This window comes from Chiloscyllium plagiosum, chromosome 23 (assembly GCF_004010195.1).
Source record: "Chiloscyllium plagiosum isolate BGI_BamShark_2017 chromosome 23, ASM401019v2, whole genome shotgun sequence".
NCBI lineage: Eukaryota > Metazoa > Chordata > Chondrichthyes > Orectolobiformes > Hemiscylliidae > Chiloscyllium > Chiloscyllium plagiosum.
Window position 1 is genome coordinate 9199740 of NC_057732.1, and position 19644 is coordinate 9219383.

At 42.2% G+C, this 19644-nt stretch overlaps 1 protein-coding gene across 5 annotated transcripts in view; it reads right to left on the reverse strand.

Moving 5' to 3' along the window:
* Positions 1-18142, reverse strand: part of pde3a (phosphodiesterase 3A, cGMP-inhibited) — a 487762-nt gene extending 469620 nt beyond the window's left edge. For 4 of the 5 annotated variants that reach the window (XR_006315047.1, XR_006315046.1, XM_043713455.1 and 1 more), the window contains exon 1: positions 16467-18142. Coding sequence is in view for 3 of the 5 variants with exons in the window: in XM_043713455.1 (XP_043569390.1) it covers positions 16467-17309 (843 nt within the window). In the remaining 2 variants the exon portion in view is untranslated. The remainder of the gene's footprint in view (positions 1-16466) is intronic. The other variant, XM_043713460.1, reaches the window with a different exon arrangement.
* Positions 18143-19644: the final 1502 nt, after the last annotated feature.

Consider the following 19644-nt stretch of genomic DNA (forward strand, 5'->3'; position numbering starts at 1 on the left):
ACTTAAGGCAGGGTGATCCCTCAATCTCTCCTGGTGCAGCAGCCACACTTGAAGTTAATGCTGGTCACCTCATCCATGCATGATATCTTGGGGTAGATTTTACTCTCCTGCCCATGTGGGAGGATGTATGGAACACAAAGATCACAGGTGATTCTATGACACCTGATTGCATTGCAGGTCAAAGGACAATCGAGACTACAATTTTGGGACTGATATCTGACCTTTATTAACTTACTTTACATGTAGTCAGTCTTCTGGATCAGAGAGACTGACAGACAGACACAAAGTGACACAACGGGAATGTACACTTGTAAAATCCACTGCATTCTGCCCAGATCGTGGGAAGCTAGTATTTTGATTGGCAATGAGGGCCTGAAAACATGCTCAGATAAGTAATGCATTCTGGTGAGTTCATGTGTTCTATGGAAAGAGTTAACTCCACAGTTGTTTATCTGTCAACACCAGTTCAGATACCTAGCAGGATCACACTGAAGTCACAATTCTATCCACCCAATATGCCCCATCCTCCTTTTGCCAATTACTATCCACTGTCTCAGTTGTAAAGGATTTTATGTCATCAATTGCTTGAACACATTCACATACCTACACATATACTAGAAGGATTGCTAACACTGAGACATCCACTCTGAATGTAAATACCTATATTTTCACTGTGAACAAATGTCACGGTAGGTCAACATTTGAGGGAGAATAAAGAATTAAACTAGAATCCCTCCAATGTGGAAGCAGGCCATTCGACCCATCGAGTCTACACTGGCCCTTCAAAGAACATCCCACTCAGACCCACCCGACCCTCCCTCATCCATGTAACCCTGTATTTCCCATGGCTAACCCACCTACCCTGCACATCCCCAGACACTATGACTAATTGAGCATGGCCAATCCACCTAATCTGCACACCTTTGAACTGTGGGAGGAAACCAGAGCACTTGAAGGAAACCCACGCAGACATGGGGAGAATGTGCAAACTCCAGACAGACAGTCGCCCGAGGCTAGATTCAAATCAAGATCCCTGGCAGCAGTACTAACCACTTGAGCCACCATGCCGCCCCTATATCCAGGATCCCTCCACTGTGCTCATAATTAAGTAATGGATGGAAACCATCCACAAGAAACATCACTGGCAGAGGATTGCTCACATCTTCTAAAGATGCTGCCTGAATTGCTGTGCTCTTCCAGCACCATTGATCCAGAATCTGGTTTCCAGCATCTGCAGTCATTGTTTTTACCTCACATCTTCTAAAGGTCTTGTTGAAGGAAAATGCTGCTTATTTCCTGAGAGCTCAATGTACCTAAGTTTTCCTTTCTGAATATCTGACCACTAACGTGGGCAAAGATACGCACCGAGTGGCAATTTCAGTAAAACATGAAGATTCTACAATTGATATCACCATCAGTCATCAGCTCACCCTGGACAGCTGTCAACCTGAGATTCAGCCTTTTTATCAACCACGAGCTAAACGCTGGTGACATTTCACTAGTTATCTTTCATGAGAGCTACAAAAACATCATCCAGAGGAGGCCTCAAGGAAAATCTAATGATAATTGACAGACACATTGCAACCTATGAAAGTGCAATGACCTATCAGCTCTCCAATTTCTGTCATGCTCATTCCTTTCAATCCCTGAAAGTGCCGCTTAGTTCCTACTTAACAGCCATCTTCATGATCCAGGAGTGACTGATGGCTCTCTGATATTTTTCAGCTGATAAGACAACATTTCTCAGCAAACTGGGGCAGAAGATATTCATTAGTGATTGGTCCTTTGCATTTTGTGTAATTTGGCAGCTAACAGGAAAGCAGCATCTGATGGGTTAACCATAATGCTATTCCTCTACATTTGTGGTTAGCATCCATAGTGTTGTCATGGGACTTTGCTAAAAAGCTTCTCAAGATCAGGTATGAGGTTGCTTCACCTGCATCTCCACACATGTTATCCACTGTGTTCATTGCTCTCGAAATTTCTCCTAAATGCTTAATTGAAGACCATCTTAAGAAACTCTTTAATGGATCTTATAGAAGAAACATTTCTACTGAAGGGCAAAATTATTCAGAGAATCTCATGGTTTAGATGAAGACTGAAATGTGTATGAAAAATCAGCCCAAAAGATTGGAAATTTCCTGCTTTCTCCATGCATTTTGTTGACAGAATTACAATTTTTCACATCCTTCAAATAGTTAATCATTTTATTCAACATCTCAGAGAGCAAAACATGTACAGCACAGATGCCCATTGATTAAACATATCCAGAGGACAGTAATCAAAAAATGTTTTCATTGCACTTTCTTTAGGATGGTAACTTGCAAATATAAAAGGACTTGAACATTTTAATATTATTCATTCCAAACACTAATCAAACTTAAACACCTACCTTGCCTAGTCACTTCTGATTAGCACCACATCCACAAGCATCCAGTCCCTCCACCACTGGCACTCAGTTGCAGCAGTGTGTGCCATCTATAAGAAGAACTGCAAACGTTCACCAAAGATTCTCAGACAGCACTTTCCAACCCTCGACCACTTTTACCAAGAAGAACAAGGGTAGCAGATACATGGCAACACCACCACTTTCATGTTCCTCTCCAAGCCACTTACCATCCTGACGTGGAAAGATATCGCCAATCTTTGGTGTCACTGGGTCAAATCCTGAAAATTTCCCAAGGGCATTGTGGGTGTATCAACAGCACATGGGTTGCAGCAGGTCCAAGAAGATAAGCCTTGCCACCAACTTGTCAAGTGAAACTAGGGACAGACAATAAGTGCTGACCCAGCCAATGACACCCAAGTCCCTCGAGTGAATTAACAAAAAAAAGAGAGTTTGAGGAAATGCAGGTGGTAAAACATGGAGATATGATCCAGAACTCAAGAAACATTAATAATTACATTCATAGTTCAGTAACCGTGCTCATATGTAGGAGATAATTCACAAAAGAACAAGCAACCAAGTTACTTAAGAAAACAAGTGACACCATAGAACACAAGTTGACACCAGCAGCAGACTTCAAATCATAATACTATGTATAGCAAATAAATGCGCAATATGACACTTTGTTCTGACAATTAATTTTGCGTTGGTTTTGGTGATTATAATGCAAGAACAAATTGGCTAAACTGTATTAGTTTCATGCAGTTTAACATTGATGTCACCAAGTATTTAATAAGCTGTTGGGAGTTGGGAGTTTCTGTTCACAAGGTTTTCTTGTTCACTTCAGCTAAACCTCAGTGAACCTTGCGACTGGAGAATGAGGAGTTAAAGTACTGGACCATCTTTCTCATAATTCTAGGTGTTAAATGCTGTTAAAAAAGAACCAAGAAGTTGAAGCTATTCATCCTGCATTCATCAGAACTAGGACCCAAAAAAGAAACGTTAAAAAACAGGTATTTTTCATGCAGTATGCAAAGAGGTGAAAATGCAGCAAGAACAGTTACCTGTCACTGTTACTTATCAGACAAGGCAGGTAGATTCTGATTGGTTTGGGTGTTGCCATAGAATGCAGCAGAGGTTGGCTCTGTCCATGATCCCCCCTGTTTTTTTGTGGATAAAGGTCCAATCTATGTAGAATTCTCTTTTGCCTGAACAAAACAGTGTCAAATGTATTTATGAATGCTGCTTCCAGCAAGTGCAAATGCATTATGAGCTGGTCTGACAATCTTAAATTGGTTTCTGGTGTTGCTAGGTCATTTGATAAATGATTTCCAATAGTAGAATGATGGATGTCAAAGGGGCATTTGATTAGTGTGCTCTGCCAGCCATTGGGACATAGGGCCTACATACCTGGCATCACACTAGCACTGAAACTCATATCACATCAATCTTTTTGGCTTGACAGCAGCATCCTATAAGTGGAGATAACCACTTGTGGATTTATTGAATAGTAGCAATACGACAAAGCTAGCTCCACCCATGGATTAAATTGTTGAGATACCTTCCCATTCCAGAGAAACTTGAAGTAGACTGGGCACTACTTTCATAAATTTTCATAATATACAAAAAGTGACGGTTTGATCCAGAATCTGTGATCATGCAGGATAGTGTTGACATGCACTATCTTACAAAGTGAGCAAATGGCAAGAGCCTTATTCACAAGGTGGTCAATAAGATTGATCTTGTAGCAAATGGGATTGTAAGAATACCAAAGTGTACATTGACTGGTGAAGCTGGGCTTTCAGTAGATAGGAGGTAAGAACTCATTGTCAGTCTCCTCAAGTAATTGAAGAAAGGCAACTCATTGAATTGCTCTACTTTGATGGTAAATTTGAGCACAGAATGATGTTTATTAAACTGTGTAAAGAAATTCTTTGTTGCAGCCGTAAACTGAAATATCATAAGTGTGTTTTCTACAAACTGGAAGTATGCAAGAGTTAGGAGGTTAGTGGTCTTTCCATTGAAGATCACCTCTCATGGTAACCAATCAAAGTTCACAAGGACTGGACCTAGAGGGGATGCCATGGCAATGCCAACTATTTGGGAACGTGTAGTGTCACTGGAACTGAACCCAACTGCACGGGTTGCTAAGTTCATGAGTTTGATGAAGACAGATTCAGACACAGATGGCACATCTGGATTTCCAGCATATAGTGACATCATTCAAATGCCAGTGACGTAATTGGGTTGGGAAATAAACTGGAAATTTTGAAAGGAATCATGAACATGCTATTATTCTCAAAATGTAGGTGGTGCACGACCTTCACAAACATAAAGGAATTCTTCTTTTTTTTTTGGAAAACTCAGTTAGAACTGTTTGCAACAGCTCACTCAACTTTGAGGCCAATTCATGTTGTGTTGGGTCAGTCAAGGATAAAATAGGATACAAAGGCTGCTTTGGTATGTCTCATGTGTGGACATATTGAGCCATGAGGACGAATCCTAGATTACATACACAAATTGTATATGTATATGTCACTAAGCAACCTGCTATCCTTACACAAGTCCATTCTGGATCTGTGAGTAGCTGAGTTTTCAGTAAGAGCTGTGGTTTATGTTAACAAACTACTCCCTTGCCGTCAGGTTAAAACATTCTTTCAGCGACGATTGAATATTTTGTGCATAGTTGCATTTCATCAGTTTGGACCCACTTGCTTCATGAAATCCACAGAATCACTACCATAAAGGCGGCAATGATTCCAAACAACACATTTGAAGCAATGGCCTTGTCAGATGTGTATCCTTTTGCCTGAAGTGCTGAACCAAGGCATCATCTGTCTGCGCAGGTAGCTGTAAAAGCTCCCACAGTGCAAAGCCAAGACAAACACAGTTCTCCGGGTTTCATGGCCAACATTTCTCTCTTAACCAGCACCACTAAACACTGAATAATTAGTTATTTATCTCAATTGCCATTTGTGGGACCTTGCTATGTGCAAAATTCTTGACTTTCATGCCTGCTAAACCACAGTAACTGCACTTTGAAAAGAAAAGTTGCTTTAGGAATTCCTGAAGATGTGTTAAAGTACTATACACAAAACAAAAACAATTTTACCCTACAGAGAGTATCATATACAATTTCTGAGAGCATTTAAGACATTGGTGGCACGCACCACCAATGAAACATTCTAATCTTTGTTTTAATCCAATCCAAGACATCATCATGTAACCACTGAAGGCTTTTAGTAAGTTTCCCACTCCTGTCTGCTGTCAGGCAATGTCTGCAGGACAATGTGTGTGTAAATGAACACATCAGTTCTGTTGATGGGCACAAACCTGCTGGTACAGACTCAAGGTGAAGAGTGGGCACTTCAGCAAAACACATGAGCATGAGTTCATGCCTGTGGGAATAAATTCGGGGGTGGGTAGGAAGTAAATAAGAATGAGAAAGATTTATGTTGCCACAAATACCTGAAGGGCCACTCACTAAGCATTCACTGGGGGCAGGGTAGGAAGAAACTTGCCCACTGCCAGTTACTTTGGAAAATTGCACTGCGCATGATCATATATTATAGTGTTTCTTATTGATTCATGGGAAGTGGGGGCACACTGGCTATGCTAGCATTTATTGCCCATCCCTAATTGTGCTGGAGAAAATGGTGAGGATCAGCTTTCTTGAATTTCTGTAGTCTGTGTTGTGTAGGGACACGCACAGTGCTATTAGGAAGTGCATTCCAGGAAATTGACTGAAAAGGCAGAAATGGTGAAATAGTTCCAAGTCAGGATAATTAGGTGGCTTGGAGTGAAACTGCAGGTGATGGTGTTTCCATACATCTTCTCTCCTTGTCCTCTAGTGAAAGAAGTTGAGAGGTTGGAAGATTTTATTGGGCGAACCTTGTTGGGTTCTTGCAGTGCATCTTGTAGATGATATACACTATCCTTCACTGTGTGCCAGTGATGAAGAGAGTGAATGTAGGGGGTGATGGATGTGGTGCCAATCCAGCAGGCGGCTTTGCCATGGTTGGAACTGAGGTTCAGACAGAAAAGTACAGGTAACATATTACAAATATTGTTGCTGCTAACACCTTGGGACAAATTGTCTGCTCTAGGCTTCTTGACATATGAAATTGATTTTGTTGGTTTGGGCAACAATTTTCCTGTAGCTTCCTTTTGCTGATTGTCCACATTACAATATATTTCTGCAAGTTTCTACCAGAGTGCGAGCGAACTGATGATTGACTCCACGGCACATGTAATAATGATACAGCTCTTCCAAGTTCCAGCACCATTCAAAGAATCATCTTGAACCATTCCAAATTTGACATAGGAAACTACTCAGCTTATTGCAATTGTGCAACTGGGGTTCATTCATTGGATGCCATTAATCGGTTACTTTCCCAAGAGAAGTAGAAGACTATAGGCCTGTGGTTTAGCGTCCAGACAAATAGTTCCCATCAGAACCTCATACAAATGTAGGATCCACACTAAAAATCACCATGAAGCAGGAAAACCATGTAATGAATTAATAGTACAGTATAATGTATATGGTTTAGAACCTTATATGAGAGCTATCTTTTCAACACTGGTACACTGTGTTCCTTGTGTATGAGGAGATGAAAAGAAATGCACTGAGTGTGGTTGAATGTATGAAAGAGCAAGCTCCTGAGACACAAGCTTTCAACTAAATAAACTGAATGTAAATAATTTATTTTAAAAAGCAGTGGTTAGCACTGCTGCCTCACAGCGCCAGAGACCCAGGTTCAATTCCCACCTTAGGCAACTCTCTGTTGTGGAGTTTCACATTCTCCTCGTGTCTGTGTGGGTTTCCTCCGGGTGCTCCGGTTTCCTCCCACAGTCCAAAGATGTGCAGGTTAGGTGAATTGGCCATGCTAAATTGCTGATAGTGATAGGTGAAGGGGTAAATGTAGGAAAATGGGTCTGGGTGGGTTGCTCTTCGGAGGGTCGGTGTGGACTCCAAAGATGTGCAGGTTAGGTGAATTGGCCATGCTAAATTGCTGATAGTGATAGGTGAAGGGGATAAATGTAGGAAAATGGGTCTGGGTGGGTTGCTCTTCGGAGGGTCGGTGTGGACATGTTGGGCCAAAGGGCCTTTTTCCAACACTGTAAGTAGTCTAATCTAAAACTATGTTAAAGCACAATTTGTTTTATTATTAAAACAGGGTGAAGATATTTACAGGTCCATTTTATCTATTTTACTAGAGTTTTTATTTGAGCAGAGGGGGTATTTTTTGAATAAGGGGTTGAAAATTCAGAGAAGTCCCCAATTCTACACTCTCCACACAAGCATGAATTTTTAATTCATTTGTGCTTCTTGATGCTAATTATCATTCGGAATATAAAATGTAACAGGCTGAAAACAATGCTGCAAATTAATTGAAAAGAGTGGAAATAGTAAACAGTCACAAAAATATACAACGGCTGTCACAGCAGCAACGTGAGCCAAGTTTCCCTAATTGATCAGCACAGTATATTTTCAGAGGTATTCTGAATATACATTACACTGTTGTTTCTTCAAATTGCTCAGATTTCCAATTCTATCATTCAATTTGCCCAGCACTGTTGCTGATCGTGTCTTCCTTTGGACTGCTATGCTCCCATTTGGCTCCTACAACCAAAATAAATTAGGCAGATCCCTTCTCTTCACAGTATCGGAGCACACCACTGGTCTGTTTATGCTTCACATGAGCTTCCTCCCATTCCTACTTCATCTTACCTCATAGCCCTCTGCTGTGTTTCCTACTATATGCACTTTCCCAGGTTCCCCTTCAATTTCTCCCATAAGTGTGCAGCTCAGTCAAGATGAATCCAAACAACAGTACTCAGTTTGATACTCCAGCTTCCAACAAATGTTACAAATGAGTAAACAAGGTTGCCGACTAAACCTCATAGAATTGAACATATGAAAAAGTCGATAATGCTTGTGCCGATAATTATATCCAGATTTCCCATCCTGTGCGAGAAAATATGATGCAGATGGGAAACCTGCTGCCTGTACTGAGGCTGTGCTGCAGTTTTTAAAGAGCAGATATTCCTGAATCTCTCAGGAGCCGAGAATGCTTGGAAACTCCCCAACATAGTTAGCACAGCCCACGCAAGGTTTAATGTCATAGGACACAGCACAGGAGCTCTGTAATGGATTTCTGGGTAGATTGAAATTGCGTAGAGGCAACAGTCATGCATCATTTCATAAGCACTTGGACACAGTGGCCTTGGAGAATCTTTCTACACCACCTTCCTCTTCTGTATCTTGCAATATCAGGAAGATCATGCATAATACTGTCTACATAACTATAAAGAAATATATTTGTTTCATTTCTCTATTTATATTAACATTTACATCTTCTTCTAAAATGAATTTGCATCGTGTGATTTGTATTTTTTTTAAATTTAGTTACCTGATTAGCTGACACGCAGAAATATACAGATTCAGATTGTGAACTTTGGTCATCCCAGAATCATAGATTCCCCACAGAGTGGAAGCAGGCCATTTGGCCCATTAAGTCCACACCAACCCTCTGAAGAGGCATCCCACTCAACCCACATCCATCCCTGTACTCCCCATATCTAATCCAACTAACCTGAATCTCCCTGAACACTACAGGGCAACTTAGGATGGCCAATGCATCTAACCTGCACATCTTTTGGACAGTGGGAGGAAACCAAAACACCCAGGAGAAAGCCACGCAGACACGAGGAGAATGTGCAAACTCCACACTGATAGTTGCCAGAGGGTGGAGTCGAAACTGGATCCCTGGCGCTGTGAGGCAGCAGTGCAAACCACTGAACCACCATACCGTCCATTATCCCTTACGCTGAAATCTGATGCAATTCAGTTAACTTCATACAGATTACAAAATGGCAAGTCAACATAACATTTCCAGGTGGAAAGCAAGTGACCTGCTTCTTTTAAGTTCGGAAGTGTCTTGTTGCTGCCAATCATGAAGCAGGGTGTAAAAATTAGAAAGTGGGCAAGGACTTGTGTGCTTCGGCATTGTCTGCTCAATGTGAACACGTTCCAAACTAAATACTGCTCAGTTTCAGAGCACTGCTCCACCCAGAATTATAACTACACACCCATGACACTAGCTAATACTTCCATATTTTTACTACACTGCATTAATTTGATATTTACATCAGTATTTACTTTAAAAAAATAATAAATTTAACATGATGCTTAGAAGGTTTTGGACAAAATCCTTAGCCACAGATTTTCTTCTGATTGACTATTTTCAACTAACATGCAACAACAACCCATTCTCAGATTAGAATGTTGAAGACACAGTTTCTAACGATTGGGATTTTCATTGGAATCCAACAAGGCTGAGGAAATGAAATTTCTCTGAGTTCTCTTCTAAATTCTCTGTTGCCTGTAAATATTCAGCATGCAATAAGCCAATGTGTATGACAGCTACAGATCCAAGCACCATACAACCTCCAAAGCAGCATAGTTTTGTCCAACAGTAGCAGGCAACCTATATCAGGGAGGTCACAGTGTTTGTTTGTGAAGGATATGGAAAGGTTCACGCAGTTGCAGCAAACGTGGCATTGTGAGATTATGGGGTAGGGCATGTTCTTGAATATAGAGCAGAAGTCATCATCCTGCATGTCATCTAATCTGAGAGACCTCATTGTTGATGGAAAAAGGTGGAAATTATGGTCAACAAATCATTTTAATAATTAATCAAAAACTAAACGCTGAAAACTTGTACCAGTGTTCTCTCCTTGCTGCTGTAATGAAATAATTAACTCATTTCTGTGGATATATTAGACGAAACCTTTTACCCTGATATTAGAAAATATTCAATTTCCTAACATTAGCATCTCTCCCCTTGATGACTATAAAAAAATTCCCTAAATAAAGATATAATTAGGGGAGGAGGATGAAATTAAGAATTTACATTAATAAAATACATGTTGTGAATGAATCAAGTTCATATTCAATTGGCATTCTGAACATACCTCTATGTAAGGAAATTAATCATTAAATTCAAGTCAACACTAGAAAACTCCAAGAAGATGCTGCATAATAAAGATGAAATTAAAATTCGCTTAATGGTCAATATGTTAGAGAAGGTTCAAAATTCTTTCAGGCCCATTCAGTTTGGGTAACACAGATTGATCTGCTTATGAAAGCACAATAACATGCTCTTGGAGAAACAATGTTGTGACTTAATACAAAAGATGCTTTACAAAAAAGTGAAGCATTCCACTATAATCAGAACTTAGGATTCAAAAAGCTAACATTCAGCCTGACTCCATTATATTATCCTTTGGTCCAGGCATAAATGACTATTAAAGTTACTCTCTGGACCTATACAAAATGTCGTTTTAACATAAAGCAACAATACAAGCTTGTTGCCACCATTTTACTCTTCACTCACAAAAGCCTAAATGCATAGAGGTCCTTGACTATTGATGTGCCACAGGGGTCAGTGCTGCCACTTTGGTTATTTGCATAAATGATCTGGATTGTGAATGTACAAAGCATGATTAGTAAGTTTGCAGATGATACAAAATTAGGAGGTATCATAGATAGTGAGAAAGATTATCAAAAATTACAGAGGGATCTTGGTCAGATGGGGAAGTGGACTGAGAATTGACAACTGGAATTCAATACTTCAGTTGCTTACTTCAGTTGTTAGTAAAGTGTTAGAAAAGGTTATAAGAGATAGGATTTATATTCATTTAGAAAAGAATAATTTGATTAGGGATAGCACGGTTTTGTGAAGGGTAGGTTGTGCCTCACAAACCTTACTGAGTTCTTTGAGAAGGTAACCAAACAGGTAGATGAGAGTAAACCAGCTTATGTGCTGTATATGGATTTCAGCAAGGCGTTCGATAAGGTTCCCCACAGTAAGCTATTGTACAAAATGTGGAGGAATGGGATTGTGGGAGATATAGCAGTTTGGATCAGTAATTGACTTGCTGACAGAGGGTGGTGGTTGATGGGAAATGTTCATCCTGGAGTCCAGTTACCAGTGGTGTACCGCAAGGGTCAGTGTTGGGTCCACTGCTTTTTGTCATTTTTATAAATGACCTGGATGAGGGCGTAGAAGGGTAGGTTAGTAAATTTGCAGACGACACTGAGGTCGGTGGAATTGTAGATAATGACGAAGGATGTTGTAGGTTACAGAGAGACATAGATAAGCTGCAGAGCTGGGCTGAGAGGTGGCAAATGGAGTTTAATGCAGACAAGTGTGAGGTGATTCACTTTGGTCGGAGTAACCGGAATGCAAAGTACTGGGCTAATGGTAAGATTCTTGGTAGTGTAGATGAGCAGAGAGATCTCGGTGTCCAGGTACACAGATCCTTGAAAGTTGACAAGATTGTTAAGAAGGCATACAGCGTTTTAGCCTTTATTAATAGAGGGATCGAGTTCCGGAACCATGAGGTTATGCTACAGCTGTACAAAACTCTGCTGCGGCCGCACTTGGAGTATTTTGTACAGTTCTGGTCACCGCATTATAATGGAAAGGGTGCAGAGGAGATTTACTAAGATGTTGCCTGGTATGGAGGAAAGGTCTTACAAGGAAAGGCTGAGGGACTTGAGGCTGTTTTCATTAGAGAGGAGAAGGTTGAGAGGTGACTTAATAGAGACATATAAGATAATCAGAGGGTTAGATAGGGTGGACAGGGAGAGCCTTTTTCCAAGTATGGTGATGGCAAGCACAAGGGGGCATAGCTTTAAATTGAGGGGTGATAGATATAGGACAGATGTCAGAGGTAGTTTTTTTACTCAGACAGTAGTAAGGGTATGGAATGCTTTGCCTGCAACAGTAGTAGATTCACCAACTTTAAGTACATTTAAGTTGTGATTGGACAAGCATGTGGACGTACATGAAATAGTGTAGGTTAATTGGGCTTCAGATTGGTATGACAGGTCGGCGCAACATCGAGGGCCGAAGGGTCTGTACTGCGTTGTAATGTTCTATGTTCTATGTTCTAATACAGAGAAATGTGAGGTGTCGCACTTTGGAAAGTCAAATTAAGGTTGGACTTATACAGTAAATGGTAAGGTCTTGAGGAGTGTTGTAAAACAAAGACACCTAGGAGTACAAGTACATAGTTCATTGAAAGCAGTGTCACAGGTAGTGAAGGCAGAAGTGAGGACTGCAGATGCTGGAAACCAGAGTTTAGATGAGAGTGGTGCTGGAAACGCACAGCAGGTTAGGCAGCATCCGAGGAGCAGGAAAATCAATGTTTCGGGCAATAGCCCTTCATCAGGAATGCAGAATTTAGCATGCTGGTCTTTGTTGGTCGAGTCGTTGAGTATAGGAATTGAGACGTTGCATTTCAGTTTAGAAGTCATTGGCGAGGCTGCACTTGGAGTATTGCATACAGTTTTGATATAGTTAATATATATAGTTAAACTGGAAAGAGTGCAAAGAAGATTTACGACAATGTTTCCAGTACTGGTAGGCCTGAGTTATAGGGAGAGGCTGGTCAAGATCAGTCTTTGTTCGTTGGAATGTAGGAGAATGAGGGGTGATGTTATTGGGGAGTATAAAATAATGAGGGGCATAGACAGGATGAATGCAGATGGTCTTTTTCCCAGGGATGAGGAATGGAAAACCAGAGGGCATAGGTTTAAGGTGAGAGGGGAAAGATTTAAGGGCCTGAGGGGCAATTTTGTCACACAGAGACTGGTGCCCATATGGAATGGGCTGCCAGAGAATGTGATTGAGACAGATACAATGGCAATATTTAAAGAACATTTGGACAGGTACATGGATGGAAAGGGTTCAGAGGGAGATGGACCAAATGTGGGCAATTGGAACTAACTGAGTGGCACTATGCTCAGCATGGACCAGTTTCCAAGGGGCCTCTTTCCATGTTGTGTTACTCTATAAACAAAAACAGAAATTGCTGGGAGAACTCAGCAGGTCTGGCAGCATCTGTGGAGGGAAATAAGAGTTAACGTTTTGGATCGAGTGACTCTTCCTCAGAACGTCCCCTTCCGTGTTCTGAGGAAAGGTCACTCAACTTGGAATGTTAACTCTGATTTCTTTTCACAGATGCTACCGGACCTGCTGAGCTTTTCCAACAATTTCTGTTTTTGTTTCTGATTTACAGCATCTGTAGTTCTTTTGGTTTTTATTTAGTACTTTACTTTTCACTATGGACTTGGCTAATAGATGCCATGCCTCAGATGAAGCATGATTTTTCCATTCAGGTGCACACACAATGAGGAACAGCAATGACTTCTCCCAGTGTCCTGAAAATGGTTACTCCATCAAATAACAGCATGAAAAAGAAATCTGTAGAGATATCCTTAGGATATAAGGAGTTATATAAATTCAGACTCTCTCACGTATAAACTATTCCAAACATTTCAAACAACGAGAAAATCAATTTTAAAACTATTATATTAGGGTAACAAAATGTACATTACAGCAAGAAAATGCACAGTGATTCTTCCAATTAGTTAACATGGGTTTAAAATTATATCGTGCAATATTAGCGCACAATTGCTAATGAGCTTGATGTGGAATCCTTTTGTCCACTATTTAATACGAATGCCTCAAACCACACTGCATAACTTCAATGGTCTCTAAGTATTGGGAAATGATGAGGCCCATTCTAATTCACCAGCTAAAGTTTCTCTGACGTTGATGGGGGGAAATGTTGACAGAGCTGAGAATGGCCTTGTAACCATAATGTAAATGGATCTATAAAGGTACTTTTCCAGTCAATGTCCCAATCAATTGTGTTATTTGTGAATGGAATCAATAGAAATAGATATATTGATGAATGTAGTTATGACATTGTCACATAAGGCAACTTGAGGAATTCCTCTTACTGGTACCAGAGGTGTTTTGCTAAACATTTCTGTCTGATATTCTGGGCCGTCTCACATCATCTTAGACTTTCAGAGCCATCATTTCATTTTGCATTAGCAATGATGAAGAGAGATGTTGCAACTGCAATGAAAGCTGAAAACAATGCAAGGTTATGCTAAGTAGGTGTAACTGAATCGTAGGCAGCATGCATGGCTAACAGGTCAGTCAACTGCATTACTGCCTTGTGATTCTCTTCCATGCATACAGCATCCGCTATATTGTGCTTGTTATTCTGCTAATCACAGTATTGGCAGTGCGACAATACCAGTCATGGGACACCATACACTTTCAGCTCCCTACGTCAATAGCATCTTTTATTACCGTGTTGGTTAGTACAGGTCACATATAGAGTGAAAATCAAATCCACTAGAAAATGGCTTTTTCATAAGAAGCAGGAACAAACTACAGAATAAAGAGTACCAAATCTCTGCCCGTGGATTTAAGATAATAATTCGACCTTGTGCTTCTCCTCATGTCTACACACCACTCAAGTTAGCCTTCACATTTTAAATGTCACTTAAAAAGCCCTACTGACTTGTTATCTTAAAACTAATTGCCAGCTTATGTGACAAACATATCCCAAGTCTAATGCTGTAATATCAGCCTAGAAGTTGCAGTACAATGAAGGTCAGCCACAGCACACTGCACTAAAGATACATTGAATCAGAAAACATCCACAAGGAAACAATGCTGCACTTGTTACAAACATGACAGAGGGTTTAAGCAAGTTTATTAAAGTAGTCTATAGTCCTGCGTTCCCTTGTCATGCTCAAAAAAATATTTCTTTTGACTGACCTCCTAATGTCAGTTCTCCGGTTATTCAGCACTGTGTAAGTTAAAACACAAGCTTCCCCGAAAGTGAAAAGGGCATCTTTCTTAATGTGAATGCCCTCCCCATGATAACTGTACATTGCATAAATTACCAGTGCTCACCAAGATTTCGACTGTGCTCCGAAGTATTTATTATGGGTTACACATCACGGCAATTTCAATACTTACATTTCACAGAGCCTGCCTAAAAACTCAGTTCAAACTTAGAAATGCTTACCGTGGGAGCATTTAAACACAAATTGGAGAACAGAAATACATATTTGGAATTTGAAATGTTCTTTTCTGTGACTTCTGTTTGACTCCTAAAGCTTTGCAATATTAATAACATTAAACAGATAAATTGTTACACATTAAATCAAAACACTTTTATTACCTTCCAGGCTCAAAGAATTGAATGAACACAAGTTGGCCAAACCACTTATTTTCCTTGAGATTACTGTGCATTTTTATAGTGGTGTAATAGAGATAATTGCCTGATACAACAAACAGTAATTATTGCCTAACTCTTAATGCTTTTCACCCTGTGCTTTAATTTATATCTTTCATTACAAGTTGGTTCCTTCTTCCAGAACCTACATGTCTCTGAATTATTGTTCTCAAGATCATTCATAAAATCACACTTTGCTAAATAGAATAAAAGTCATTACTTAGCATTTGCAGCGAAATAAATCCTCTCACATATCAAAGAATGTAAATAGAAAGCTCATTATTATTTTATAAATCGCGTCCTTTTGGATGTTTACAACTCGATGGGAAATGGTTTGCGGGCTCGCATACCATTCATTATTTAAAACTGCGTTTTACAAAGAATTTCCTCTGCAGTCTATGAAAATATTTATTTTCCCTGTCAGGTGTGCTCTGGCTTTTTTTTTCTCTGATATGTCACAACTGTAAGTTTGGATCATTTTTGCCCTAATTGGTACGTCAGATGAAGGAGATTTGGAAGTTAAATACCATAACTTATTATTTTCATAATTTCCCTTCGGGCTTCTACCACTCGACAAGCATGCCGACCTAACCCCTCTCGGTCTCCCTCTTGCAAAACCATTAAAGCAAATCAGGAGAGACAGAGCACATCCAACTATGGATTGTGCCTGCAAATATATTGTTGGGTAAAGAAATACACATGCAATTGTTTTTTTTTTCTTCTTTTTTGCATCGCTGTGCAATTGAGAAATTGTTTGTTCAGTAGAGGCCCTCAAGTCAGCTCAATAAATGAGTGGATTGGATTAACATCACTTTTTTCCCCCCTCTGTAAACAGTGTCTGGAGCTAGCTAATTGCACAGGAAATAATGCACACTTTGAGCTTCCTGGCTGTCTGGGCGAATTAACAAGTGTTTATAGCTGCTCAGTTTAAACAGAAGCAAAAAAAACCCCCAAAGAGTCCTACCTGTTCCCTCTGAATGCACGGGAGGGATGTTCTCCTGGGGGCTTTGGAACCCAGTTGAGTGTTGGAAATCTCGGCGGCGATGACTGAACTAGATCTCCTTCTCCTCTTGATCACTGGGATCTTCTCCTGGGTCCCAGGCGGGGTTCCGGGGAGGATGTGCACCGCGTATCTGGCCAGCAGCACGCCGAGGATGCCCATGAAGTAAGCGAGGAAGGGTCTCCAGCTGGCGCGGACCCCGTCCAGGGAGAGCAGGGAGACGGTCCTCAGGAGGCTGGTGAAGATGACGGTGCCGACCCCCTGGCCGACCCGGAGCAGCAGCAGGGTGGCAGCGGCCAGGCAGCCCAGGAGCACGGCGCTGGCGGGGGCCGACAGCAGCTGGTCCCCCTCCTCCTCCCCCCCCAGCAGCGAGGCGGCTTGCAGCAGTGTCTCGCCCAGGCAGCAGGCGGCTAGTAACCGCGGGGCTAACTCGCCCCGGCCGCAGCGGATCAGGTACAAGCCGAGCCAGAAGAAAGCGCTGAGGAGGCTGAACAGGGGCAACACGCAGTGCAGGAGGGTCAGCAAGCCGGAGGGAGGAGAGAGAGAGGAGGAGGAGGGGGGAGAGGGCGAGGAGGAGGGGGACAGAGGAGCTGAGGGGCTCTCCTCCCCGTGTCCCCACCTCAGGAAGGCGGCCAGCAGCAGGGAGAGGGAGCCCAGGCAAGCGGCGGATGGCAGGAGGCGAGCCCACGCTGGGTAGCCCTGATCCCGGGACAGAGCGCTCACACAGCCCCTCACGTAACCATTGCGCTCCGCCGCCACTTTTCCGGCCTCAGCTCCACTCGGGGGGAGAGGAGACTCCGATCTCATCGCCAGCACTCTCCTCCACCGTGTGGGTTATCACAAAGTTTGTTTGTTTTTTTTTCCCCTCTCTCTATACCCCCTCCCCTCACCTTCAAGATCAGACTTAAGTCAGGCAAACAGCCTCTCTCTCTCTCTCTCTCTGGAATGGGAAACTTATTGGGGGGGGGGGGGGGGGGGAGAGAGAGCTTGCTCCACTTGAATTCTCAACTTTAACGCCTCAGGGTAAAGCCAGGTCTCCACTTGCCCCCCTCTACCAGAACCTCAGCCCAGAAACCCCCTTCCTCCACCTTCTTGAGACATGACAGCCCAGAGCGGCCGCCTCTGACAAACCAAGTCTCGGCCATTGAGCTGCACGTTCCCACAAACGGTTCTCCACCTCCTCCTCCTCCTCCTCCTGCTACGGTAGCAGTGGCTCCCCTCTGCCTTCACCCCCTCCCCTCTCACTCCTCCTTGCCCCATACACGGTGCACAACCTCATCAGCCCCCAGCATCTTCTTTCAGTCTCCTCTGGTGCTTTAGTTTGCTCTTGCTCTTTCTCTCCTCCTCTTTCTTTCTCTGTGTCTGTCACTGCTGCTGGGGTGGGGGAGGATTGGCGATGCTGAACGAGGTTAAGTCGCTTTCCCAGCTCCGGCTCCCAACAGCCCGGAGCAGAGTGAGCTGCCGGCTTTCAATTCATTGCCCAGAGGTCCCGGTGAGCGGCGCCCGAGGACAGGGGGGTGATTCGAGGCTATCTCTGGGCAAGAGAGAATGGGTTAACCCCCCCCTAACAAACACGGGGCTTTTGACGTGTGTGCTAGAAATGGACTTAACTCTACACACAACATTGCAGGCAAAATGAATGGAAAGTTATAAAGCAAGTAAACTTCACACACACACACACACACACATATATATATATAAACGTTGGTCAAAGAAAAAAAACATATGGGTTTTTCAACTATGTTTATTTTTTGCTATTGTTTTAGCGATGCTTTCAGTCAAGTGCCCTCAAGCCGGTTTGCTCTCAGTCCCTGTGTGCAGGACTTCGCTGTCAAACTCATGCATAGCCTTCGTTATTAAAGCGTAAACGGGGAGCAACTTGAGGCACTGCAACTTGCTGCTCCAGTGTTGTCGCTCCGCGCAAACAGACTGCCACACTGTTTCTGCGGAGAGTTGGCTGTGTTTGTACAGTAAACTCTCAGACTAAATCCTGGCACAGGTACAGTACTTAACACTAGTAATTAGAAGTGTAGGAAGACCTTTTAACACCCACATGAGATGTGCCAGCTGCTAGCCCACCTTGGTGGCACCAAAAATGGGCTATTATAACCACGCAGTCTCCTTCTTTCAGGTTGTGAATTGTTTTGAGAGACTTTTAAATGCACTCATTTTAAACAAAAAACGGAAGTTGTTGGGTCTGACAACATTCATGCAGAGAAAGCAAAGTTAACATTTCAGGTCCAGTGATCCTCCTTAAGAACTACTTTCTCAGAATTATTTTAATTTTTTTGTCACACCTAATCTTTCTGTTTTTCTTTCAGGCCAATTTTTCATTGGCGTTGCATCCATACCTGAGTTGAGCATTGAAATCACCCCTCCCCCCAAGCTGACCCTTGTTCCCAGTGCTTTTATTGTCTAAGTTCCAAGCGTTAAATCAAATTAGTGAGACAACTTTGTTATTGTCATCTTCCTGAAGTGGGGGTCGCTGAGATTTTGCTCATAAGAGCCAATGCAGCAATGACTGAGCCTTCCCTCCCTGCTAACATCATGTCAAGAACGTTACAGCGCAGTACAGGCTCTTCGGCATCGATGTTGTGCCGACCTGTGAAATTAATCTGATGCCCATCTAACCTACACCATTTCACTATTATCCATATGTAGGTCCAATGCCCATTTAAATGCCCTTAACGCCAGCGAGTCGATACTGTTGCACGCCCCTACTACTCTTTGAGTGGAGGAACTACCCCTGATATTTGTCTTAAATCTATCACTCCTCAATTTAAAGCTATGTCCCCTCATGTTAGCCTTCACCATCCGAGGAAAAAGGCTCTCACTGTCCACCCTATCTAGTCCACTGATTATTTTATACGTCTCGATTAAATCACCTCCCAACCTTCTTCTCTCTGAAAACAGCCTCAGTTCCCTCAGCCTTTCCTTGTAAGATCTTCCTTCCATACCAGGCAACATCCGGGTAAATCTCCTCTGAACCCTTTCCAAAGCTTCCACAACCTTCCTATAATGCAGTGACCAGAACTTTACACAATACTCCAGGTGCGGCCTGACCAGTTTTGTGTACAGCTGAAGCATGATTTCGTGGCTCCAAAACTCAATCCCCCTACCAATAAATGCCGCCACACCATAT